The following is a 26654-nucleotide window of genomic DNA, read 5'->3' on the forward strand; positions in this document are numbered from 1 at the left end:
TGGTGTGCTTACCCTGAGGGGTATAGTACTTCAGGAGAGAAATCCGCCATAATTCCTCTGCAATCAACAGTGTTAATTTCTCTTTTTCCTTTGCACAAGTGACTTCTAATAACTGACGGCTACTTTAATTGGCATGTATCATGGCCACGCCTGCAGGATCCTTATTGGGTTCAACCTGATGTCCGCTTGGTGTCTCCAAAAGATTATACAGATGTGCAGTGGTTCTTTTAGTTCTTAAAATATGGTAGCGTAGTAGGCCCATGTATATATATTTTTTAAAGGCAACCCACTGTAAAACTGTACTTAATAATTCAATGCTGAAATAACAGATCATGATAAATGTTTAAAATGAATGAAAGAATAAGAAGAAAAATGAGACAAAATGAGCCCATAATAAGGTAAGCGCATTTGAATCGTAAATTAGCCAGCTAACGATCTTTTAATAAACCTCTGCCGTTAGCATCCCTCGGCGTCGTCATGCATGGCCGCTTTTTTTTGGAGTGGGGGAGGGGGTTGAGGCTGGAAGGCGAGCCAGATTGCAGCTGGAGGGCCGGCAAAAAAGGGTCATATGCCCAGCTGTGCCGCTTTGGTGGCCTCAGTATTGCATCTCTGCTTTTTGCAGATGATGTGGTACAGTTGGCGGAGCCAGATGAGGTGACTCGGGCATCCCCTGGACGCTTCCCTGGTGAGGTGTTCCGGGCTTGTCCCACTGACAGGAGACCCTGAGGATGACCCAAAACAAGCTGGAGAGACCATGTCTCCCGGCTGGCCTGGGAATCCTTCCGGAAGAGTTGGAAGACGTGGCTGGGGAGAGGGAAGTCTGGATTTCCCTGCTGAAGCTGCTGCCTCTGTGACCCGACCCCGGATAAGCAGATAATGGATGGATGGACAAATCTCAAACAGCCTTTTGACCTTCCTCTACTGCACCGATGTAAAAAAAAAGATGCATTCACCTAGTCAAAGAATTTTTTTTCTTAGAACCTATGCTCTGTTATTTGATGACAATCACGCTCTTTTTGTGTTCAGGCCATAATGTGGCATATTGGTTACAAGGTATGTTGATAGATTGTACCCTACTAGCTTGATAAAGCACTGAGCATTGATCTGGCAAGCGGCCGTGATACATATTGTTATCATAAAGAATATTTAGAAGCAGTCACTAAAACACATCACTTGGTACTATGTTTACATTTGAATTCATTTCTATGGGATGACATTGAAATTTGTGGCATCTACACTATGATACGCACAGCACACCTCAACACAAAAGGAAATAACAACTGATATTAATGTAACGTAATGTGAAAAAAAAAGTTGTCACGTTACAAGACAAAAAGAGTTGTAATGTTGTGAGAGAATAAAATCCATGTGTTTGGTGTAAAATGCCGCATTTATTGTTGTCACATTTGAGCTTTATGCTCAGATTGTGGGCATACACTCACCGGTCACGTGATTACGTCCACCAACATATCCAAGCCCTACCCGGCACAATAGTCAATGTATCAATACACTTTGGTTTTTGCAGGTGTACCTAATTGAGTGTCCGGGAAGTGGATTATTATTATTATTTTTTTATTTTTTTAAATCTGTTTTATATCCAACAAGTAGGGGCGCAGAAAAAAACATGTGGACCTCTAGAGGGCAATGAAATATGTGGATTACATGTTATTTGACTTTCTTAATCCCTTCACACTGATCATTTTCCAAGAACAGTCCGATTTGATGCAGGCCAAGATCATTACTGTGTCTATCAAATGATGAACTGCAAATGTATGTTTGTGTTTTTTTTTTTTTTTTTGCTCCTAGCAAAGCCTTAAATGTATTGGCATCATCGAGTGTAATGTTGGTGCTCTTGTTGGTTCATTGTGAGTTGTGTTTTTCTACATTTGAAATATAAAGGTTAATGACTTAACATTTATGTAACATGCTTGTGCGGATGTCACCACGGTTTGCGCTAGCGTGTTATTTAGTGTCACTATTGTTCAGCCGCATGTGAATGTGATTTGTTTGTGTTGAATAATTTAACTAGTGAATACAGTGGCTTATGTAACATGGGTTCATGATTGTGTACATTCTAGATGTGTAGTGTAGGTGCTTGATGATCCATTCCATTTTATATACTTTACCGCCATTCTTTTTTATTGCTGTCAAATTTGACTCTAACAGTATGCAAAGGTTTATTAATTGCAGCCCAAAGAGATCCAAATGTGTTTTCCAAACCTTACAGAGGCGTGAACCACGACACTCATTTGGACTACTGACCATTCTTGCCAAGTTTGATCTCCTCGGTGGTTCTCTTGACCAGAATGTAGACGGACCACAGCATGCACACGATGGCAATGAGGTGGAACAACACGGAGCAATAGATCTTCCTTCTCTCGCTCTTGGACATGTGCAACTTCTCCCACTGGCCAGAAAATATTACAAATATTTCATCTCGTAAGTGGTTGCTTGTGTTTTTTTTTCTTCAAACAAGCCAAAAACCACTACTTTATAAAACGTTTTTTTATAAACTTTTAATTAGTGTGTCATCATTTAATGCTGCAATTTTTGTGTACCTTGCGTAGCGGTTTCAGTTTGGTCTCCATGATGAAATCAAATTTGCAGAGCTCACAGCAGCGCGTGTCCGAGGATTTGATCCACTGGTAGAGACACGCATGGTGCACGAAGCTCAGGCTGCCCGTACAGTGACACGGCATGATTAGCGGACACTCCTCATCGCCTTCGCAATGGCAGATCCTGCACATAAAAATGCACACTCATTGAGAAAAAAATATATATATCTTTGTGCACACGTCTTTTACCCCTTTCACAGTGAGCTGGTGCGGTACACAGAAGTAGCAATGGTTCTTATCTTAGATTGAGAGAAAACTGGTCCCAGGGAAGGCTTCCATGTTTATTTTACCTCTTTGTTGCCTTGACAAATTTTCTCATAAACTCTTTTATCATCTTAAATCACATCTTGGACACATTTCATTTCAATTTAATTCCACAATAACTTATCGCATTTCAAACATTAACTCGTTTATAATGGGAAAATAATCCTAAACATTTCTGTAAGTATAGTACAAGTATTTTTCTTAATTTGACAAGAACAAAAAAAAACATATTTGCTAATTTAAAATCTTACTTATATTTTTATATATATTTTTTATATTTTCATTTTTTCAGCCAGTAATTTTACTATGATCTTGTCAAGTTGAAAACAAGTAATAATAAAGTAGTCTTTTATTTTAAAAAAATCACAGCATTTTATCTTGTAATTTAATGTTTTTATTCCCCTCCATTTTTTTAATTAAATGAACTTTTTAGTATTTGCAAGATCTGATTCGATTTAAAAAAATAATATATATATATAATATATAATAAATATATATATATAATATATAATAAATAAATTTATATTTTTATTATTATTATAATATTATTTTAATATTATTATATTTTATATATATATATATATATATATGGTAATTTGACAGAAACTTTTCACATTTTTAAAAATTAAAATAACTGACTTCAAGGTGACGTATTAGCATTTTACACTCCATTATTTAAAACAGGGCCAACATGTAAGTGTCTTAGAAAACATGTCTTGCCCGTTTTGTCCCACGCCAGAATGCAGCAATTCATTCCGCCCACTTTACTGCAGTGCCAATGACGAGTCTGACTTTGGTCACCGTAACGACCTGGAGCGGAGTTAGCAATGCAGAGCCCAGAGTATAGTGGGGAGAAAAGGCACCCGTAAAGACGAAGTACTTTTTGAATTAATCTCCCTCATTGTAATGGCATTAACAATTGGAGTGTTGTATGTCTGCCTTTAAGGGGCGTGGTTCAAGTAAACATCTAGAATATGGTCTCCATGTGAGTTTTGGTGTTCTGTAGCTGACCTGGAGTTTTTATCATGTATTTGTGTGTTTGGCCGTTTGTCTCGGCTGCAAGTGTGGCTGACCGTTAGGGATGCCCAGATTTGTCAGTGTGAAAGGGGCTCATGTGAATTTAGACGCAAACACCACGTAACCAGCCAAGTGGTCAACACATACGCTATTGGCGACCCCGTTTGGCGCATCCCATGGGTGTCGCCGCACGGCCCGACTGACCTGCACACCTCCAACTCCGAGTCATCGGAGCAGGCAAGAGGCGGAGCGCCGTTGGCGCCGCAGCGCTTCTGAGGTGTTGGCACTGCCATGTCCCCGTGCCCCGCCCCCTTCTCCTGATACTCTTTAGTGATCAGATCCTCCTCGCCGTCCTCCGACGAGCAGTTGGGCGGACTTGGCTCCTTGTCCATACTGGGCAAGCTTTCCCTCAGCGAGCTGTGCCCGCTGCTACCGCCGCTACTGTTTCCACGTCGATTTTTCACGCCGTCGTCCACCACCAGTGGTTGGTGCGCCTTCCCCTCGTCAGAGCCCACCGACTGCAACTCCATGACCTCCGTCACGTCATCGCGGCTTTTGCTCCGGCTGCGGTGCCGAGTTCGCCTGGACTTCTCCTTGGTCCAGCTGCGGCTCACCGGCTTCTCATCCTCCGAGGTGGAGTCCAGGCAGCGGAAGCGGGCTGGGGCACGCGAGGGGCGCTCTGACCTCGTCTCGCTGCGGTCTTGGTCTTTGGCCTCCACACAGTCAAATGGGCCGAAGCTGTTCCGCTTGCGGCGGTGGCGGCGCTTCACCTGCTTCTTGGGGACCAGGGCCAAAGGACCCCGGTTGGTGCTGGGGATCGTCATGGAAGCGGGGTTGTAGCTGGGAGTGGGCAACTCGGACACATCCTCCTCAACGCGAGTCAGCTGGACGACACTGAACACGCGCGGACACACATGCAAACACACGAACACACAAGATGGATGCTGAGATGAGATGAAAATGATGAAAATCAATGAGGTGACAAATTGAAAATCCATTTAACTTTTTCATAATGCAGAAAAAACATTTTATCTATGATTTTACAATAATTATTATCCATTTAATTGTATTTTTTTTTAATTAAACATGTTTGATGAAAAAAATCCTAAAACATGGCTATCACATTTGATTTAGATGAAGACTGAATTTCTTGAGCAATATCCCTATTTTTCTTATTTTCTAATATGAAAAAAAAATCTGATCATGTGTTTAAATTAATGTATTTGGTAAATTAAAATTAAATAAATTAATAATAATTATCAAATGAGATTCGATAGACTAAAAACTGACTTAGATAATGAGAAACCGTTGAATTATTTGACTATATCTGTCTTTGTATAAAATACCAATTTTACAAAATCCCAAATACAACAAAATGATCAATTAGGTCTTCTATTTATTTGGTACCTAAAAAATAAAGTTAAATTAACTCATTTATGATGTGAAAAACAAAATGTTTCCATGTTGTAAGATGCTTTTTTATTAATAAATATTCTATATGATATTTTTTCAAATTTAATTAGCACTCATGAGAAGCAAAAATGATCGCCATATTATTTGACTTTTTTCACAATTCATGTTTGACAATGATTTCATATTTTGATAAATGGAAAAATTGAATTAGAAATAAAAATATATTATCAAATTTCAAAATTTAAACACAAATGAACTCTTAGAATGCTAAATTATTAAATTTGAGGGATTTTATTAGATATTTAAAACTAGATATTTGGTAATTTGTCAAAATTGTTCTCATTTTGGGAATTAAATTAACTTGAATTTTTTTCACATTTTACTAGATTTTTCCTGTATCTATATAACTCGACAATATTTTTTACATCACTTTTTTCAATTAGAATGATACAATTTGCAACACTGCATGCATATATTTAGGTTTTATCTGAATCTGATACCGGCGGCAGTTTTAACACAAAGATCCCTATGAAGCATGTTTGGATGTGAAGATTGAGCAATTTATGGATCAATAAACACATATATTTGAGATATGGGAGGAAGATGTCGATGATTTAAGCGCAATGGAAAGACATGCATGAGAGGCCGTCAGGGGCAAAATTCAGGATTACCTCATACGCACCCTCGTGAAGTGCGCTGATAGATAATACTAAAACGTTCTCACACACTACTGAAATAATTTCAAGGACGAATATCGATCTATAATGTCTTGTACTTTATGAAAACAGAGTAACAGTGATCAAATAAAATGTATATAAAAAAGAGTTTGCGCCTCATGATTTAATGCTGCAATCCAATTCATTGGGCTGCTCCTTCCGGTGTGGCAACCTTGGCTACTGAACCGGCAGTATCATCCCATGCAGTAATACAAACACTAACGAATTAAAAATGACAACTTCTACTAAAAAAAATAATAAAAATAAAACGAATAAATATAAAAATAAGGAAACAAGAATTCCACTTGTGAAAAAAAATCACTAATACGTGTAATAGATAACCCTGAATATCTTTTGGGGCCCCTCATTGACACAAGACACACACAACACACATTCACGGCCACATGGCTGAGCTCTTTGGGAGGAAGACTTCTTCAGTGTCATATATTTCCCGCCGGGGTCGTTACCATAGGTTGGGCTATTCTTAAAGAGATGGTAAACACCCTACCTGCAAATATCCTGAGAAGACGGGGTGACGGACGTCTTGGAGACGCTTGTCTGTCCCACTGTCGAGTTGCTTGCCTGGAAGTGATCCGTGAAACCATGTGGTCATTTTTAAACTCATTTGATTCCCAATAGTATGATCAAATATTTGTATTTATTTACATAAGCCAAACACCGCGGGAGGTCAAAACCCCAGTGTGGTTACCTTGGAGATGTTGCTGGATCGACTGCCTGAGCGACCGGGTGCCTTGGTGTGAGGGCCCTGAAGCGTAAAGAGGAGAAGAGAGGAAATCATTATGGCGGAATGATGTTTTTCGTGAAAAAGTCACACATGGAGGCTCGACCTCCAATGTTCCAACCATGACAACACAACAGTTCTGAAAAACAATTAGCACATATGAGGAGAATTGGTGCTCAATGCAGGTCTAACACATCACAATATAATACTAAACAATACAACTTTATTTGTAGAGCGCATTTCACAAGAGCTCGAGCTGTAACAAAGCACTTTACATACAGTCTGACATAAAATACGAATAATTCAATAACTGAGACATTGAAAGCAATAAATGAGAACACAAATTAATGATGCTAACACATATACAATTGACGTTAGAAAACAGCAGAACAGTGAACAGTCTCAAGTTGCGTCGAAAGCCGAAGAATAAAAATGTCTCTTCAAACGAGTTTTCAAAGTGGACAGAGAGGGGGCTTGCCTAATATTGAATGCAAGGGCTCCAAAATAGAACCCTGTGGAATACCACACGGCAGAAGGAAAGACGGGGGACTCAGAGCAACCTAGGCGAACATAAAAAGTTCTGCCAGCCAAATTTCGGGCGCTGCCACTGATGCAGACGTGGTGCTGTAAACGAGCCAACAGAATACTGTGGTCCACTAAAATGAACGCTGCAGTTAGATCCAACAAAACAAGACAAACATCGTCACCAGTGTCATTTGCTAAGATGATATTAAAAACCCGTAGCAGGCCTAACTGTGCTACGCATCATCTTGAAACCTCCATGACATTATGATCATCCAAGGAGGTTTTTAACAGCGTGTTCACCACTTTTTCCAGAATTCAGAAATAAAAGGCACCCTGGAAATGGGTCTAAAATTCAAGGCCAGGTTTCTTCAGCAAGGTTTGCACTACAGCATGTTTTAATTGTTGGGGCTCACCACCAGACAGACTGCTGTTGATGATAGCCATAATCAATTCAACAATACTCGGGAGAACCTCCTTAAAGAGCTGAGGGGGAACTGAGTCATAAGGGCAGCCGGATGGCTTAATATGGCAAACCCCATCCTCCAAAAATCACAAGGAAACCGCCTCAAAGGAATCCAACACTACAAGGAACATGTAAAGAATGTGGCGTTCGAAAAGAAAGACCTGGCTGTGGCAACTTTGGACAACTTCTCTTATTAAATGGCTAACTTTTACATTCTTACTTTTGGCTGCATCATTTTTAATGGAGTCACAGAATCCAAAATATTACGGCAAGATGAGTGAGACCAAGAGCTGAGTTTCCGTGTCTGAAGAGGGAACACAAAGCAGAGTCAATGAATCCTAAAAAGTCCTTTGCCAATGATTTTTCAGAACAGAGCACATGAATATTAAAATCCCCCGTATACAGGATGTGATCATATTTCCGCATGATTTCTGCAAGATTTGAAAGGTCATTCAGAAACTCCTTGCTGTGTTTGGGAGGGTGGTAAAATGAGAGCGCGGAGCACTGGAACAACCTCGCCCATTTCACAGAAAATACTTTCAGAGCTGGTGATCATTGTGGCCAATGTACACAGTTTACATTTAAAATGTTTTTTTTAAATAGTCGCCATTCCTCTTCCAGGACCTGAAGTTCTCAGAGCGTCTATGTAAGAACATCCAGACGGTAATAGTTCGGACACGGGAAATGTTCGCCAGGATGTCAGCAGCGTCCTCTCCCAAATAGCTCAAGTTTGACACGGTCGCCGAACACATTGGCGTACTGTAGCCATGGACAGCGCTTTGTTACAGCTCCAGCTGTCGTGAAATGCACGATACAAATAAAGTTGTATTGTATTGTGTTGTACGTTAAATTAGAGAGGTAAGCGGACTTCAGTCATAGACAAAAACTAAAACAAAAAGTAATAACAAAACAAAATAGAATGTTAAAGCATAAAAAAAGCTTATGCATCACAATTTAAAACTACATTCCATTTCAGTGAGCTGCTCCTGGTATTCCCACCTTGGCCACCGGGAGGCAGTACTGTACACTATAGTTGCTAAATTGCTCTAGTTAGTATTATTATTATTATTATTGTTAGTAATATTGCAGAAATCCTTCGCCACTTTGCGCTTCAATTTTTGCGACTTGAGTGTTTTGCAGATTCTTCCAAATTATGCATCAAAGAAAAACAAGAAAAGGAAAACATATAGAAAAATACTTTCAAAATTAATGATAATAAATATGATCATTATTATATAAAAATAATACTATGTAAAATTGTTTTATGTTGAGTGATATAAATGAAATAAAGTTCAGGTTCAGAGACATGAATTTTTTTCGGAAACATCATAGCTATAAATTATAACGTGGTAAAATTCATACTGCGCAAGATTTTATAGGTCAAAATTAAAAACAAAAAAATGAAAATCTCAAAATCCTGAAGTGCTTGAAAAAAAAGTAAAGACCTTTTGAAACCAGTGAGAAAAATGCATTTAGGGATACGTCTGATTAAGACAGACACACACACATTTGCGACTATATGCCAGTGCAATTGGACAAAAAAAAGGACTCCCACGCATGCAGACGAGAGTGCCTCATCTAAGCTGATCAAGGGATTTGCTGCTAGCCTGATTTGCTATTAGCAGCTCTGAGAGTGCCAGTGCGTGTGTGCGCATGTCGAACTGCGCACGTGTGATCATCATCATGAGTCTGGAAATATTATTAAAAGACACTAATTGTTGTTGAATCCATAGTTCACTTATGGTCAACCACTGTTTTGAAATGTAAACCAAAACAAAAACTGGCTTAAGAGGAGGGAAACGACCGTTATTTGGCTTTATTTGGCAAAAATTAGCGGAAACCGAGCTTTGGTGGTTAGCATTTAGCTGATTTATTGATACTATTGATGCAGATTAGTTGGGCTGATACAAAACAATACATATTAGAATTTTTCCAAAAAATGCATTTAAAAAATGCATTTCTACAGACAGAAGGTCCTGATAGACGCCTGGTACTCTCTGCTGTTAAGTGTACATATATTAGGGCTGCATGATATGAAAAAAAAACATTCGATATGGCTGTTGACTATAGAGATATCAATTTGATTGCAATATTTAACATGTACCTAAAGAAACGACATTTTTATTATCTGATAAAACAAGTACCGTATTTTCCGGACTATAAGCCGCTACTTTTTTCCTAGATTTTGAACCATGCGGCTAATACAAAAGTGCAGTTTTTCTGTGGCTTTTTCTTTCAGCGGTAGTGGCGCTCTATAGTTCAGAAAATATGCTATGTTTTTTTCTCCTAGTTCTATCCTGTTTTAATGAGCAAAGTTGTTGCCGTGTTAAAAGGTACTGTTTTAAGAATCAGTTTCTGTACCTTTATGTGCATTCACGGTACAAAATCGTTCTGTACATACAGTAAACAAGTATTTTACTGTGGCATAAATACAGGTGCACCTTATAGTCGGGAAATTATGGTACATGTTTTTATGCAGCTAAATAAGCAAGCTCAATGTGTTTTTTAATTAATAATAAATTGTAATTAACATAGAGATTGGGTGGCGATGCACATTTACGTGTGCATCTGACTGGTCAAATTCAGATCAAATGATATGAAAATAAGTGCATGTTTTTGCGATATGCATATTACATTGGTCATCGCTTTATGTATACTGTGATACATGTGTGCTTGTTTTCACCATCATGCTGCTATGAAAGGAAGGTTTACATCATATTAAGTAATTGTGTGTATGCAGTTAGTTTACAGCAGAGAAATGAGAGAGCGGCTGTGGTTAACATGACGTTGCATATTTCAAGCAGTTTACGTTGATAAATCGCTTTTTGATGAATCTTTACATCCCTGATACATAGATAGATAGAAGTTCATCACTACTAAGAAGTGGTGTTTTCACTGAGGAGGTGAACGAGGAAAGAAAGCGCTAAGCTAAACCAAAATGCAGTCGGGAAAGAACCAAAATAAGTGCCAAGATGTACACTTGACTTTTGACAGAAGTTTGACTAGTACCGCGTCAGCTATGAACCGAACTGTTGTATTGCAATCGATATGTAGCTCAACATAAAATAAGACAATGGCTCTGTCAGCAATTCAGCAGACTTTCTCAGACCTTAACAGGTAAAGGGATGACGTCATCATGACGAGGCGCTCAACGTGTATTAAATATTTATAATTTTATCAATGTTATTTTCTCTATTTTGCACTACGGAGTACGGAGATTAGAGAGCTATACAATAATAGGTCTATTTTTAATCAATTTAGCTTCGCAAAAGGACAGTTTTTTTATAGACAAGAGTTTACATTTATGTACAAAGAAAATGCAATCAATACAATGTTCTAAAATCCTTCATCCCTAGCGGACACGTGCATGTATATATATATTCATATATATATATATATATATATATATATATATATAGCCGCACTCACACGTATGAAGGACAGTGGATATAGAAAGTCTACACACCTTTGTTCAACCGCAAAAAATAAGTAAAACCACAACCTTTTAGAGAGAGAAGTAAAAAGGCCTTTCATTTCATTATTAATAGTGTGATACAAGGTCTTGGTTGGCTTTATCTAGGACCCTTTTCAATATCACAAAACCTTGCATTTGAACAGAGTATGTAAAAAACAAAAATGAACAAAAATGGTCTCTACGTCACAGGATTTCAAACTATAGGCATATTCAGCATTTGAAAACCAAAAAATGCCATTCATAATCCATGAAATAGCGTTAAATACCTTTATTTAGAAATAAGGTCAAACTAAGCAATTCAAGATGGCATCTAAATAAATGCATTGGGTTTCTACTTTAAACCAGCTACACTATTTAACAAGCTCGTTCTCTTCCAATTCATGCTCCAAAGAACCTGTTCAGTTTGGTCATGTGCTAAAGTGACATCATGCACATAATTTTTGTCTCCACTTTCCAAATGCATGGTAATCGTGATTTAATAATTAGCCACGCAGCTATGGCCTACCTGCCCTTGTGGTGACTCCCACTTGGCTGTGATGCAGGCTGAAGATAGCTGAGTGGAACATGTGCAAGTTACTTGAGGAGGGAGTGGCCCAGGGATTAAGTGGTGTGGCTTGAGAGCCATACTGAATATATTTAGAGATGTACCATGAGGGGCAGTTAACGAAAACTAACGAAAAAAAAAAGTAAAAATAAAAGGCGACAATGGAATAAAATAAAAATAAAAACTGAAACTGCAATTTGGGCAAGTAATGTATTCATAGAGTATTGGGGCTACATTTTAAACATTTATTTTGATATCGCTGTGCTGGTATAAAGAAGAAGGAAGGTCAAATATCTCGTTTGAGAATTTATTTCACAAAACTTAGTGACCTATTTTTTTTATCCTTCACTCGACAAATAATCCATATCGAAAAAGACGAGTAAAACAAATACTAAAACTAATAAAATAAACTAAGCTGAAGCATTTTCCCCAAAACCAAAAGTATTAAAAAGTAATATACCAACTCTCAAAACTAATTAACACTAACAGAAAAAAAATCAAAACTTAAAAACTAACAATAATGAAAAGTCCAAAACTATTACAATCGACTCCGGCATCTCAACTGCTGAAGACGGCCAATGACATCGCACTCTCTCTCTCTCTCTGATATGGCAAAACATGATGATGAGTTTTGTAGACTCCAGGTGTGTCAAAGCACAAAGTAAAAGTAATTCATGTTCATTTTTGACTGCACTTAAGAAAAATAGGAACATCTTTCCAGCCACTTTCACATATGAATTTTTATTCAATTTCTCTTAAAGTGTTCCTTCTGTTTCTATTAAGGTGTCACAGTTCTTCTCGTTAATGTTGATGACTGAGAATTACTTGTTGTTATCAATAAAACATGCCACACATGCCACATCCATTCATACTATGATACTTTTATTTTTCAAAAGGAAAAAAATGTAATTTTAATGAAACCATAGCGTTTGTGAAGTTTACAATATTTGGGGGTCAGCAAGTTTTCTGAATAAGGCCGGAGAGTCAAGGCCAGAACGGTACCAAGATGGCGACCGAAGGGCGGGGGACTGACCGTTAAAAAAAGGGTGGAGTTAGTCAGCTCTGTTCCCACGAACTTAGTACTTACGAGTGTTCTCATTTTGTATTTGTGTGCCCGAAATGTTCTGTTCAATAAGTGGAGGAAATTGCATCACCTACTGCGGCTCTTCTCGGTCACATGCATGAAAATGATAGGGTCTAAATCGTGTTTTTTTGTTGTTGTTTTTTTTAATTCATTCGAGTGGATGCGCACAGTATTTGAAGATTGCGACTAACAAACTTGGGCTCGCTTTTGGCAACACAAAGCAAAGGAAATAAAAATAAAACAACACAATACACGCACAAAAAAAAAGTAATCAAGCATGTGATGGCTCCTAACACACAAACCTGTATACTTTGGTTTAACAATAAAATCATTATTGTTTCTGTATTATTTTATAATGAAGTTTATTTAATCAAATAAATGCATCCCCCAAAGTACCATGAAAAATATTTTTTTACCAAAATATATATTTTTTAATTGATTTGTTTTTTGTAAATAATTTAGGCAATTACTCTTTCAGGCTGGCGACATGCAATTATTCATTTTATAAATATGTTTTGTTTTAACACCTACATTAACTAATGAGACTGGTCAAATTAATCAGAGATACAAGTAAACTTTTCTAGGTGATTTTTTTGTGCTGATTCCAAATCTGCCTTCATTTTCTCTCGAGCACGTCGGATTTTCATAGTAATAATAATATGATAACAATGATCTAATATGTAATACATAGTAAATTGTATTCATTGAAGGTTTGGTTCAGCAACAGGTGGATTTTTATCCTGCCAGTATAGCTATAAATTACAAGGCATGATAAAATCCATATTGCGCAAGATTTTATTGGTCAAAACTAAATAAAAATATAATGTGTTAATGTGTGTTAATAAAGTGATTAAAAAAAGTTGGGCTTTTTAAAATCAATATCAAAAATAGGCTTAGGGCCACATAAAGTCATCTGATTCAAATTTACCGTTCAACATTGTGATTTCATAGGAATAAGAATGAAAAAAAATAAAATTGGAATTAAGTCAATTGAATGTTGTAAAAAAATAAAAATAACAAAAATAAATAAATAAGTTATTCAATGAATACAATAAATATTAGAGGGCAGTTGATAATGTAAATGCTCGATGGCTCACTGAACTGACTTCTCAGCAGATTTCCGAACATGATGGTGTGAACTCCAAGAAGTCTTTAGCATTGGATGTACAAGTCCTGCAGTTATTGTTCATACTGTATGATGCTGATCCATACTCCTAAGAAGTGGGTCAGGACCTTACCTCGTTCCTGTCTTTGGGTCGAGGGGCGCTCTTGCCGTTCTCCCTGGCCGGGACCACCGTGATCTGGTGTACGGGCATGCTGGCGGTTTCCAGGCAACACGCACACACACACGCACACACTCAAGCACACACAGACGTTGCCGTTAGTCCCATGGCATCGCCGCGCCTTCCCGCCCTTCAATGGGCGGCCATCCCGTCGAAGGGGACCGGGCAAGTCCTGCTACACCTTGCGCTTCCCGATCCGGATGGCGGATTTAGATCATGAAGACGGCGGTGAAGATGGTTGGGGGTGAGGTTGTCATGGCGACTGGGAAACTACCCAGCAGCTCCCTCCCGCCCTCCTTCCGTCCGTCCGTCCTTCTCCTCGTGGCCGCCCCTGCTGACAGAGCGAGAGAGAGAGGCAGTAAACAAATAGGAGGTGTGTGTTGGCGTGCTGGATTTTGCCGTCCATGCAGGGTAATAATAGCCATACACTCCGCGAGGGGATTAAAGTTTAGACTAACCTCAATCCACCCCCCTCGCTCTCATCTCGGAGCTAATGGGATTACACGACATGTGCGCGTGGATGCTATAAACACACATACAACAAATGGAACGGACTTGTTGTTTCCTCAAGATAGCTACTTAGCTGATTTAAAAATACTAACGAGTGTGTGTGTGTGTTTGCGTGTGTGTATGTGTGCGTACGTGATGTTCGACCTCAATCCAACCGATACCAGTGATTCTCAAACTTTTTAAACCCAGCACAGTGGTGCCTTAAAATGAACCCCAATTACAAAAAAAAATAAAAAATAATGTCTGTTTTATATTAAAGACAATAGCACTCTATAATATTGTATTTTAAAATGGAATCTAAAAATTCATCATGATTTAATGATTCAATTTGATTCATTGTGCGGCTCCATCTGGTATGCTTGCGTCAGCCACCAGGGAGCAGTAGAAGACCGTCATAGAGAAAAATGACAAATAAGTGAGAGCTGAAGCTGTCAGGAACACCACCCCACCAAAGGGAAGAAAAGACTTCTGAAATTTAAAAACCTCATAAAATAACGCAATATTATGATTGTTTTTTCAGAAAATAAAGAATGTATCGCTAACATCTGGTTGCTATCCCAGCTATCTTCTGGGAGTAGGCAGGGTGCACCCTGAACTGGTTGCCAGCCAATCACAACCATCCGTTCTCGCACTCATACCTAGGGGCAATTTAGTGTGTTCAATCAACCTGCCATGCATGTTTTGGGAATGTGGGAGGAAACCTGAGTAACTGGAGAAAACCCACGCAGGCACAGGGAGAACATACAAACTCCACACAGGAAGATCAGAACCGGAATCGAACCCATGACCTCTGCACTGTGAGGCCATCGCGCTAACCAGTTGTCCACGTGCTGCTCTGACCGAAAGCTCATGTTACAATCGGATAAACGTCACATTTTTCCACAAATCTATACTATTGTTTAGTTCACACCATAACATAACATTTTTGGGGTTATTTGTGCTCTTTGACAATGTAATGTTCACGGTTGAGCAAATTTGCCACTTGTCAGGTCTTCTGAAAAGTGACTATTTTGGAGGTGCAAGAGTTCGGCCAATGCCTAGGATGAGTATTGCTGACTACATGAGTTATTCCACCATGTTTGTTTGCTTCTAACACCATGATTAATCATGATAATCTGAATTTACCCTGTCAATTGTATTTTCCATTCGATAGTGGAAGTCATTCTTAAATTCAGTTACATTTCCCTGGTGTCGGGCCGAAAGCTCATTTGCCACAGTTTGGTAAATTTCACGTTTATTCCATAAATCTATATACTGCTCAGTCCACAAGATGGGTGTTATTCTGACAAATTTTTGATCAACCCAAATGGTTGAAAATGGCTAGCGTTCTTTTACAATATAATGTTATTCCTGGAAAGTGATGATTTTGGACATACAAGTACAGTACTCCATCCGATGCCAGCAATTTGCAAAATGGTTCCAAAAAAAGCATGTGAGGTAGACACAAACGACCAGCAGAGCCCAATACGTAGCCATACTAGAAGTGTTAAAACATACACACAAAGAGTCACAAAGCCAAATCATGAATAATTAGGGTAAACATGATCTGACTTTAACTTGAGAGGCGTAAGCGTGCACTTCACTCCTCATAAGTGTGTGTGTAGGTGTGTGTGTCAGCACTAATGCTGATATAGCCCCCGTGCGGTTATTTACCTGTGTTGGACGATGATGGCGTTCTTGTGGAGTGAGCTAGAGGCGCTGACCGTCGTCCTTTCCCTCATGGTTTTCGGCCTCTTCACCCTCGCCGGAATGATCCACGAGCGTGAGCGACCGACAGGTACGACTTAGGCTGTAATTGGCTGAGAATAGTGATGCAGGGGTAATTTCTAATTTTGATGAATTTTCAAAACAAATTTCCCCAAAACAATTTTCATGCCGTGATTTTGAATGAAATGAATGTGAAATGGGCCATACAGAACTACCATATTTAAATATTCCCAGGGTCTGTTTGTATAGCATTTAGTTTTAAAGAATCATTTTTAAGATCTTTAAACACACATTTGAAATAATAAAAACACATTTAAACACACAGGAGAAGCAAATGATAACACAAAAATATTGTACAGTGTACCATTCCCACTTTGTCTTCAAGGTAATCAATTTACGTTAACAAACGACCCCACACAAAATATGTATATTATCATACCCAAAGATGTACATTATAAAATCAACCAATAGCTGTTGCTTTCTGTAGGCGTACAAGGAAAAAAAAATATTATTTTCAGCAAAAACTAGGTTGGACTTGAAATAATTGTTGGTTTCATTCTTCTTTATACAAAAATACAGTTTTAAACAGAAGTGTGCTGCCATCTAGTGACAAAGAGTGCAACTACACCCAAAATAAAAAGAGAAGTAGAACAAAATATGTTCAAACTGCACAAAAAAAACGAAAAGACATGAGATGACTGTATTTTGTTTTGGCTATCACGTAATATGTCAAAAGTGAAGCACTGAGAATGTTTTTTTGTTGTTTTAACGAAGGGAGCCCCATTTACCGACGCAACGAAGAGCAGATTGTCTAAGGACCAGGACCGCAAGCCTCTCCATATTGAATTTCCTCCTCCTTTTGTGAGCTTGCCGAGATGACATCAAACCCATGGGCGGCTGCATTCACAGTCCACGTGGTTTTCTCCCAGAGAGTGTTTACGTGTGTGTGTGTGTGAGGGAGTGTGTACCTTACGCTAGGATGTCCTCATATTTGCTTCCGGGACTCATGCTGCTCTCCACCTGTGTGTTGGAACATATCATGGAGATTAAAGCTTGCTTTCTACTCATATGTGTGTGAATTCTACACGTTGAGGCTGATATTTTTCTTTTGGTGAGTCCTTTTTCAAAATGTAATACTACTCACATTCCCTTTTTTTTTTTTTTGCTAAACAGGTCACTTCTTATGCAAGCAGATTAGTGATTCTCGGCTCCCTTTTTTTACACAGACAGCCTCTAAAGTTACTGCATTGAAACTAAAGTGCTAGATGTGAAATTGTCTGTTGACTGCGCCTCAGTGCTCGCAAACTAGGGCGGTCAATTGGGGAACTGCCAGGCCTTGACAACTACTTGGGTCGTTTTGTGCGGACTGGACACTATTTTCTGTCCCTTAAACCCAGGTTCCAATGTTTAAATACTTCTTTTGTATCATGTGAAATGTGACATATCGGGTTATGGAACAGCTGTGAGCTCATGGAAGTACCGTTCTCCGGCTTTGAGCTGGCCTTCATCGTGGTGGCCTTTGTGGTCGTCTCGCTCTTCAGCGTGGCTTCCGTCTGCATCCGGCCAGACGAGGGTCTGCAGCCAGGTAAGAGAAGGCAACACACACTTTTGGATGATGTGTACGGGTATGACACATATAAGTAACATTTATAAGGTGTGTGTGTGTGCGGTCATTAGATGAAGGCGTCTACGAAGATGCAAGAGGGAAGCAAAGAGTGATCAGCAGGCTGGCCAAACCGCAGACAAACTGAATGAAGCATGAAAAGACAATAAAGGCAAGGTAACGGCATACTCGCCGGACGTGGGAGATTGTTTTATTTGAATGAATTCTAACTATGGATTGAAAAAGTGATCAAAAATACTGTTAAAATGTAGATTAATAAATTTTCTCCAGAAACGTCAAATAAAGTTGTATTGCATAAAAGTGTGATGTTCTTCAAGAGGATTACACGTTCAATAATCCCAAAGCGCAAAAAAATAAAGTTATTTTCGCATTGGGAAAGCGGGTTAAAATGTATTTGACTGTTGTGTCATTACGACATTCTGCTTAATTACAATAACTGTGGCCCAACGGCCAGGCTCGACAAAAAATATGATTAAATACATGCCAAAAGAATTCGAATATAAAAGTCTCCAGAAGGCTTGAAATGATTTTGTTTCGTTACATTTATTTTGAATTTTATAAACACACACAATAAATATGAATGAATGTGTTTGGGGAAAGCCAGGTGACGTCCCATCTTTAAAACTCCTCTTAAAACTCATTTGTTTTATTTTTTTGTTGTACTGTTGCTGCATGTACAGCACTTTGCATACCGCAGCGCTTGTTTTAAAAAAACTTGATGAATACAGTTGAGTTGAGTTTCTTAAAGCACTTTGTGGGTCCGCAGTGGTCGCCGTGTCTGAGTTGGGCTTTAATAAACCGGGTGACTTTTGGCCTCTGAAGCCCCGGCGTGGTGACATCTTGACTAGGGAGGGATGGGAGGGACTGAAGGTTGGGCCCTTTGTTCAGTTTGCTCCTTGACCTCTGAACCCTTAGTCAGTCAGCCGTCTAGTTACAATAAGGACGGCCAGCATGCGAGTGGCCCGACTTGGCTCTATCGGCTTCTACTTGGCTGAATTTGTGGTGTGATGACCCGTGCGTGTGTGTATTGCACAGGCACGGCTGTTCACGTGCATATGCATCCATCAGGTTTTGGGAGGGTCTCATCGCAGGTAAGGGGGTCTCAAGAGGCATTAAGTAGCAGCCATCTACGGGCCACATTATCACGGACGACCTCATACCATAACAGGGTCACTAGAACTCTTTCAACGACGCGCAGAAGATCACAATCAACTTCCACTCACTGCCGGCCAATGGTGGATGAACACTGCATGAGGACACACGTCCCCTCTGCACTCGTACTGTATGGTGGACACATCCATTTAGATAATAAATTAGGATCTTTCAAATTAGAACAATCACAACAAGCAAACCAAAATAACATTTCCTCTCTTTTACCTCCCTCTTTTTCAAATAAAAATGTTTTTTATGCAATTATGGTTGTTTTAAAGTGCTCTCTCTCTCTCTCTCTCTCTCTCTCTCTCTATTTTTTCTTTTCAAAACTTCTTGAATCATAAAATAAAAGAATAACCACAACAAAAACGCAGAATATAATACTTACTATTACATTATATATATATATATATATATATATATAGCATGACGGGTCGAGTGAGCGACAATTTATTTATTTTTTTGTCAACATTCCGTGTTACAGTTCAGCGCTGTGATTAGGGGCCGCTTCGGGAGCGTCAGTGTCGAATAGCGAGCTTCACGACAACCCGGTTGTCGTGCCTTGGAGAAATTTCAAAGTTGGACTTGGAAAAATCCAGCACGCTCGTACACAACCTCTCTGGGGATATGCAATGCAGAAAATGGATGGATGGATGGAGATATTTAGAAAAATTCAGAGCACCAAAGCTACAGCGAGGAGGCCGACTCCACAGCCAAGTGTGGCCGTACGGGATGCATCATAATCGAAGGAGTGTTGTAGGTGTTGCCCGAGGGGCCTCGCTTATGAGTTAAAAATCTAACGACCTACAAAGAATTAATTTTATGAAAAGTTTCTCTTTTGTGCCTGCGTGGGTTTTCTCCGGGTACTCCAGTTTCCTCTCACATTCATTGATTAAATAATGCAAGATTAATCAGAACACAGTGTTTAGAGTATTAGTGCAGCACAGAACATATTATAAAGAAAACATTTGGGTTGACTTCCCCTTTAATGGCAAAAAAAAAAAAACTAGAACTGATTTGACATGGTCTCCTTTTCATTATATGACAAAAACTTGGGATTTGTAGAGGGGGTGTAGACTTTTTATACCCACGGCAGGTAGTATCAAAGGCAACTGGCGAACACCCGTTGGCGTACCTTGTAAAGGCATTTGGATCTTTATTAGACTGTGGCTAAAGGGCCTCTACGGTTTCTAATGTGATTAGCTGGGCTTTTTCCATTTGGTCCATTATGAAAATAATAACCTGACAAGTGCAATGTTATGAGTCTGTCACACTGATTGAATTCCTAAATCCAGGTCACTGAGTGTGCGTGGGGGTGTGTTTGTGTGTGTGTGTGTGTGTGTGTTTGAGCAGGCTGGGAAATCCCCTGTCACGGCATTTAATCCCCAGCAAGAGCAAATATTACTCCACCAAAAAAAGAAAAAAACGAGTGGGGAGACTTTTTTGTGGGGTGGGGGGAACATACACACACACACACACACCCCCACACACACACACCGCTACATGTATACTTTGTACCAAGCAACACACAACACAGTAAATTGGATACCAGGTGGCTGTGAATGACAATTGAAAGTGCATTACCATATTCAAATGGAGCAAAATAAAACTTCTTTGAAAGACAATGGCCGCTGATATGCAAAGCGCAACACAAGAAACAAACCTAGCCACGGAGAGCGTTTGCCAAGTCCGCCAGGAATCTCGCCCACGTCCACACAGACATTTTTGCAAATACCATAAAGTCATAAAGGCACACAGTCACACAAACACGGACAGGGACAAACACACGCATGTTTGTGTTGTCTTTTGTGTGTTTCTCAAGAGAGATGCTCGTTCAAAGTCTCGGGGAGTGTTTTGCAGGCCTGGCGCTCCATTAGCGTCCTGCTGCTTGCCTTAATCCTCATTCACATGTAATGGGCGACATTTCATCTTAATGTGCTAATTGATTAGCTTCACGCTCAATGGAGGAGTCGCTAACGCCGCACAGGAGACGCCGGCCGGCCGCGCAGACGCGCTAATGAGGCGGCAAGATACAAGACGTAGGCAGCGTTTTACACTTTTCTTTTTGCTATAAGACTCTTCATGAAATTAATTCTATATTTTGTATTGACAGTATGGCGGAAATGTTTCATTTTGTTTCAGATTTGGCCTAAAAAAATTATTTAGGAGATTTTTTCCAAGTTTCATTAAAATATATGTTGCCAACTAGAGATGAGACCTTTTTAAAATTATTTTTCCCCATTTAAAAAAATTACTAACTAACTAACTAACTAACTTCCTAAAATTACCAATATAATAATTTGTTATGTATTCATTTAACCCCTTTATTTATAATCAACCAAAGCATTGCATCTTATAAAATGTTTCTATATTCTAAATATGTATAACTTCAATTTTTTTAAAATATTATTTTGAGATGTTTCATTGCATTATACTGATTACTTTTTTCAATATTTTTCTTTCTTTTCTTTTTTTTTGTTGTTTAAATTATTGATACACATCATCTAGATATACATTCTGCACTGTTTTTGTTTTTTTGGGAAATTCAAGAAAACTGCTGTGCATTTGCAGTTACGCACCTGAGAATTCACCAATTCGCTGTTTTAAAAAAAGATTCTTCAATGATTTCATCCACATTCATAAAGACTTTGCCATTTACGCATAAAAAAACTTAGACAATGGAGCAGACGGACACACAAGACAGGGAGGTGGCCTCAGTGCATCTCTTCATTCAAACACTGTTTGCTTCAAGATCATCTGGCCCCCCCCTCCGCAGATATTTGTGTGGGTGTGGGGGGACTGGCAGCTTTTGAAGGGACCACATGTTAACGAAAAAAAGGTGGCATGTGATAAATCAACAGTACTTCCACTCTGTAAATACTTGCGTGTAAACCCTCGCTGATTCATGATTCACGACTCACAAATATTTCTGTATGTTTGACTTAATTATAATAAATATTAATTTACTACAACTTATGTGTTTTGTTCATATGGAATTATATAAAACTGTGACTATTGATGTGATTTTCCTTTAAATGTTCGCATTAAGCGAGCGGACTATTTTTAGTAATTCACAGTACGAGTGCTGTCATGGAACAAATTAAACGCATATGTCAAGGCACTACTATATGTGGAATTGGGGAATACTCAAATGTACATACGTCTACTCAGTCTACAAATAAGTCTCCTTGTATCCTTGCATCCCTGGATTACATCGCGAATAAAGGCAATTCTAAACCTTAGGCAAGGTGACCGACCATAAGCAATTTTCTTCAGTTCAGTCAGTCAGTTGGCTTTATTTGTTGTATTCGGTATATTTATTCTTTATTCAGTTATGCCGTTTTGAGAAGTTCTGCACTCAAGATATGAAGTACAATCACCATGTATACATATCATTGTTTCAAGAATCATAAATTTCACAATACCGTAATCCAAATGAATTCATTGCTTTTTTTGTCGAAATAAAAAAAAAAAACATGTGACGAGGGCTTTGAAATTAAATAATTGGCTATAAAATGGCAATTGCCATATCGGGAAAAAAAATCGAAAGTAAGATTATTTTTCAAAATTGTTCATTAGTTAACTCTTACTGTATAGCCATCACACACAAAGCGTACGTTCGGCTGTGTGTTTGTGTGTGTTCAAGGGGGCAGTTGCGGGGTCGGGTGGGGGTCTTCCTGTCATTTGAATTACCCTCTACATGTGGGGTCAATATGTCCCATGCTTGTGTGCGTGCGTGTGTGTGAAGAGTTGAAGTGAAGGGTGAGGGGAGAGTGGTGGTCTTGGTTTGGGTAGGGGGGGCGGTTGGAGGGGGCTCCTGGAAAGCCAGTATAAAGGAGGTGGGGGGAGAAGAACCTTTGTCACTTAGCTCTCAAGTCTCTGGAAAAGACTGTGGACACTCTCCAGAGACATCATCCATTTTAGGGGCTTCTCCATTGTCTACCCTGGGAGTGTCTTCTCTTACTGGGCTGAAAAGAACCACAAGAAAGTGTTCAAACCAGGACTCCTCAGACCCAAGATGAGGATTTTCAACTTGCTCTACCTGCTCACGTTGCTGCTGATGCTGTTCGCCACCGTGGTAGTGGAGTCAGCCTCCATCGCTAGACCAAGTAAGAAGAAGAAGAATCCACAACAACTTCCTCAAAGTCAAACTTGATTGAGCGTTAAATATTGAACTATAGTCACTCTCGGTTGGAAAATGACGTGCAAAACCAATAAAAGTAAGAATTAAAAGTCTGTGACTATACCTTGAGACGCGCAGGATTCTTGCAAATATTTGATGCCTTCACATTCCAAAGCCAACATCGTAAATAATACAATCCAGTTGGTGGGGCGAAAATGGTCAGCCTTTTCCACAAGCAATGCGTTAATAAAATAGTTAATAAAGCTATATTTGTTGATACTTACGTTTACGTTGTTAATTGTTTTGTTCAAAGGTTATAAGTTTCTACTTGTAACAGCCTCTAATCATCGCTACTGATTGATGCGTTCATACTTTACTGCCAATGTCGTAAATTATAAAATCCCCTTAAACGACAAAAATATGGGCTTGTCAACAGATATCACACTTTACTAGCTACAAATGTCTATACTAGCAAATATCAACGTTTGACTCGTTATTTTGTTGGCTGGTTAGGTGTGCATTAGATTTCAAATTAATCCCCGCCAATCATTGCAACTGATTGTTGTTGCGTTAAAGCTTTACCGCCAACGTCGTTTTTACTGCAATCTCTTAGGATGGACCGAGTACATACGTGTTTGATAAAAAGTTTTTGAAATAGACAATAGAATTATAGTAAAACAAATGGTAGATAGGTCACAACTTGGCTTTTTAAATAGTTATTTTGGGGTAGTTTGACGTTGACTCTGCCAATCATCTATATGGATCATCGCCAACTTTGTAAATGAGAATTTCCAGCGTGGTGTAAACGAAATGGTTAGTTATACAGATTACGAAACAGGTTAAAACATTAACATAATAACGTAAAAATAAAATAATAATTAAAAAACAGTATAAAAGTAGATTCACGTTTCATTTCGTAATTCGTCTTTTACTCGTCGATGCATCCACTTCTCCCACAAAACGTCGTAAATCGGAAGGTTCTCCACTCGAGAAACTGAAAACTGCATGTGTGGGCACTTTGGATTCGTTTTTACGATTGGCTTTAATTACACACTTAGCTGCACCGCAACAGGTGAGATGTATAAAATGAGCGCTTGGAGGCTTGAGGATCCTCATCAGATGAACACCGCCGCCGGGGGATCACACAACTCGGCGGGTCTCCATTGTCCTATGCTTTTGTTAATCCCGGCGTTAAAATGCCATGCAAATACGCCCCCATGCTTTTATTAAACAAAATGACACGGGAGGAGAATCTAAAAATGCGTATGCCTCCAGGCTTAGGGTTCTCTCACTGCCGGGTATTGGGGGAGGAGGATGAGGAGGGAAGTAGGAAGGGAAGGGAGAGTCATAAAGTCATCTGGCACTTTTTATTCTCTTCCTGGGTTTGGCCGGTAGCTTGTGAACGGTGGGAGCTGAGTGGATTTATTAGGGACGTTTGGGAATAGTCATGCGTTTGGGGGCTGTGCTTCTCTTTATTTCTGAAGTAAGGAGAGAGAGAGAGAGAGAGAGAGAGAGAAGTTTGGGGGGGGGGGCTATTACCAATTGAAGCACACAGTGTAGTCACCTGACGTGATTCGTAAAAGAAAATGGTAATTCCTCCCTCCCCCAGCGAATGTCCTCAAATGCATCGTCATAAAAATCACATAGACTATACAGTAGAGAACATTGAGAACTCTAAATCAACCATTTTCTCTTGCAGATTTCTTGAATGTGAGGAAAAAGTACCACAGACACTTTTGCCTGCATCGACGATGTCTGCCTCTGCACTCCAGAGTCCCTTTCCCGTGATGAGACCACGGAGGACAGGACATCTTGTCAGCTTTTAAGGAAGCCATAGGTGGGCGAACGCATTTATTTATGTTTGATGAATTTGCCCAAAAAGACTGCCTCAAGTCAAATCAACGACTTCCTGTTCAGTTTCCTTTCCAATCCTTGAGACTTTTTCACGTGTCCTGTTATGATAGACATGTCCAAACACTTCTATGTTGATTGCTGGAGCTGATGATGGGGGCTATTTTTTTACCCAAGGTTTCCGGGACTTGTCATAGAGTTCTTCAACCCAATTTCAAGATAAGATGTCCTTTATTAGTCCCACAATGGGGAACTTACTGTTGAATTTGGGGTACTGTATGAGTCCCTGAGATTTTTTTTTTCATGTGTCCTGTTATAAGAGACATGTCCACCCAATTGGTGAAAGTGGGGACGTGGGCTATTTTCTTTCCCAAACTTTAATGTACCCCTTTTCGTTTACCCACAAAATGTCTACTTTCAACCAAAATCACCTATTTCTTGTCCCATTTCCTTTTTCAAGCAGCCTGTTACAGTATAAGTCCACCCAATTCGGCGAAACTTTTGTTAGCAGGGGCAATTTTTTCGAAAACTATCCATGCCACTTTCTTCTCCTGGTTAAAGATTTTTATGACTCACCATGGAGAAGGTCCTCGCAAAATTAGATAAATAAGCCCCCGACACCTGTCCAACCAAATGACCCAAAACTTGAGTCGACGTGTCTTTGATGGGCTCAAGAACCAACTAATTGAACAGGAGGTTATCCATTTTGGTTGCAAGCAGATGCTTGGCACTGGCAAGTTAGAAAAGAAATTAGCCCCAGACACTAATAAAACCCATTGACCCCAAACTGGTCCAAAACCGAACAGGAAGTCGGCCAATGTGATTTGAAGATGTCGTTTAGAGGACTCATACTTTGACAAACTCATACTCGGAAATCATCCCAAATGAACCCCAAACGGAAAGCGCTATCCAAGACAGATGCTAACTTGCCGAGCTTTTTTTGCTGACACTACATAATGTGAGCAGCGCATGGTGTCAAAGTTTGATGATCATTTTGATGGTTGTTCTTGAAAGAGGAGGTGTGAGGGCCCCATAAATCGCAGCTTTCAGATTTAATTTAATTTAAAATAGTTTCCCCCCACCCCTTCTTGTGGGTACCAGAGGCTGCAGGTGGCACTTGAGTAGGTGCGTTTGATTAGTGGCAGAGGTGTGCGGGAGCCCTGGTTGCCATAAATCGGACTAATGACACGAAAGGAGGATTAAAAGCAGCGCAGGAATGCCTGAGCCCCTCGTTTATGTCGAGACAGGCACGCTCATACACCCTGAACATGAGTTTACCTCAGTTGATGTCAGTTGGGGCTCATTATCTGACCACTATTACTTTCCATTGCAGGTTTGACACTCAGGAATGAGAAGGAATACGGTACAGCGACCGTGCACATGTGGGAGGAACAACCAAAGACTCATGATAATAACAACCACAAAATGGGGGGTAACAAGTGACTATCTTGAAAATGTCCGAGCACCTTCATTCATCAATAAGACAAAGAATAAAAAAAAAAAGATAATCTGTATGAAAGAAAACCCAAGGAGTCCGTGCTCCCTG

General features: G+C 39.4%; 2 protein-coding genes and 2 long non-coding RNA genes across 8 annotated transcripts in view; 1 reads left to right on the plus strand and 3 right to left on the minus strand.

The window, feature by feature from the left end:
* Window positions 1-14462, minus strand: part of marchf1 (membrane-associated ring finger (C3HC4) 1) — a 17377-nt gene extending 2915 nt beyond the window's left edge. Inside the window, exons 1-8 of one of the 4 annotated variants that reach the window (XM_088302278.1) lie at window positions 7976-8055; window positions 6735-6791; window positions 6534-6607; window positions 4101-4790; window positions 2559-2739; window positions 2263-2407; window positions 1443-1478; window positions 13-57 (exon numbers count right to left, since the gene is read on the minus strand). In XM_088302278.1, coding sequence (XP_088158404.1) covers window positions 13-57; window positions 1443-1478; window positions 2263-2407; window positions 2559-2739; window positions 4101-4790; window positions 6534-6607; window positions 6735-6791; window positions 7976-7990 — 1243 coding nt within the window. In that variant the 5' untranslated portion in view covers window positions 7991-8055. Of the gene's footprint in view, window positions 1-12; window positions 58-1442; window positions 1479-2262; window positions 2408-2558; window positions 2740-4100; window positions 4791-6533; window positions 6608-6734; window positions 6792-7975; window positions 8056-14096 lie in introns of those variants that run through there. The other 3 variants (XM_088302276.1, XM_088302277.1, XM_088302279.1) reach the window with 3 other exon arrangements.
* LOC148331934 (uncharacterized) lies at window positions 14459-18122 on the minus strand. 2 transcript variants are annotated; one of them, XR_015844621.1, is made up of 4 exons: window positions 17839-18122; window positions 17327-17378; window positions 16305-16450; window positions 14459-14475 (listed from the first exon to the last, which is right to left on the minus strand). It is a non-coding gene; the product is annotated as an uncharacterized LOC148331934 (long non-coding RNA). The 2 variants fall into 2 exon arrangements; XR_015844620.1 differs by having other exon boundaries at window positions 16305-17378.
* A 4799-nt stretch (window positions 18123-22921) lies between these two features.
* On the minus strand, window positions 22922-23510 carry LOC148331935 (uncharacterized). Its single transcript, XR_015844696.1, has 3 exons — window positions 23382-23510; window positions 23177-23234; window positions 22922-23102 (listed from the first exon to the last, which is right to left on the minus strand). It is a non-coding gene; the product is annotated as an uncharacterized LOC148331935 (long non-coding RNA).
* Window positions 23020-26654, plus strand: apela (apelin receptor early endogenous ligand). Its single transcript, XM_088303569.1, has 3 exons — window positions 23020-23243; window positions 24957-25094; window positions 26442-26654. Exons 1-2 carry the CDS (start codon window positions 23153-23155, stop codon window positions 25043-25045), a joined length of 180 nt encoding a protein of 59 aa, XP_088159695.1. The 5' UTR covers window positions 23020-23152; the 3' UTR covers window positions 25046-25094; window positions 26442-26654.

The sequence above is a fragment of the Idiotropiscis lumnitzeri genome, chromosome 8 (assembly GCF_059441095.1).
Source record: "Idiotropiscis lumnitzeri isolate Australia: NSW breed Sydney's pygmy pipehorse chromosome 8, RoL_Ilum_1.0, whole genome shotgun sequence".
NCBI lineage: Eukaryota > Metazoa > Chordata > Actinopteri > Syngnathiformes > Syngnathidae > Idiotropiscis > Idiotropiscis lumnitzeri.

What these genes read in the sequence shown, in the direction of transcription:
- apela (XM_088303569.1), top strand. Translation starts at nt 23,153, where the DNA reads ATGAGGATTTTCAACTTGCTCTACCTGCTCACGTTGCTGCTGATGCTG. An exon ending in AGCCTCCATCGCTAGACCAA is followed by an intron (nt 23,244 to 24,956) that starts GTAAGAAGAAGA and finishes TTTCTCTTGCAG; the next exon opens with ATTTCTTGAATGTGAGGAAA.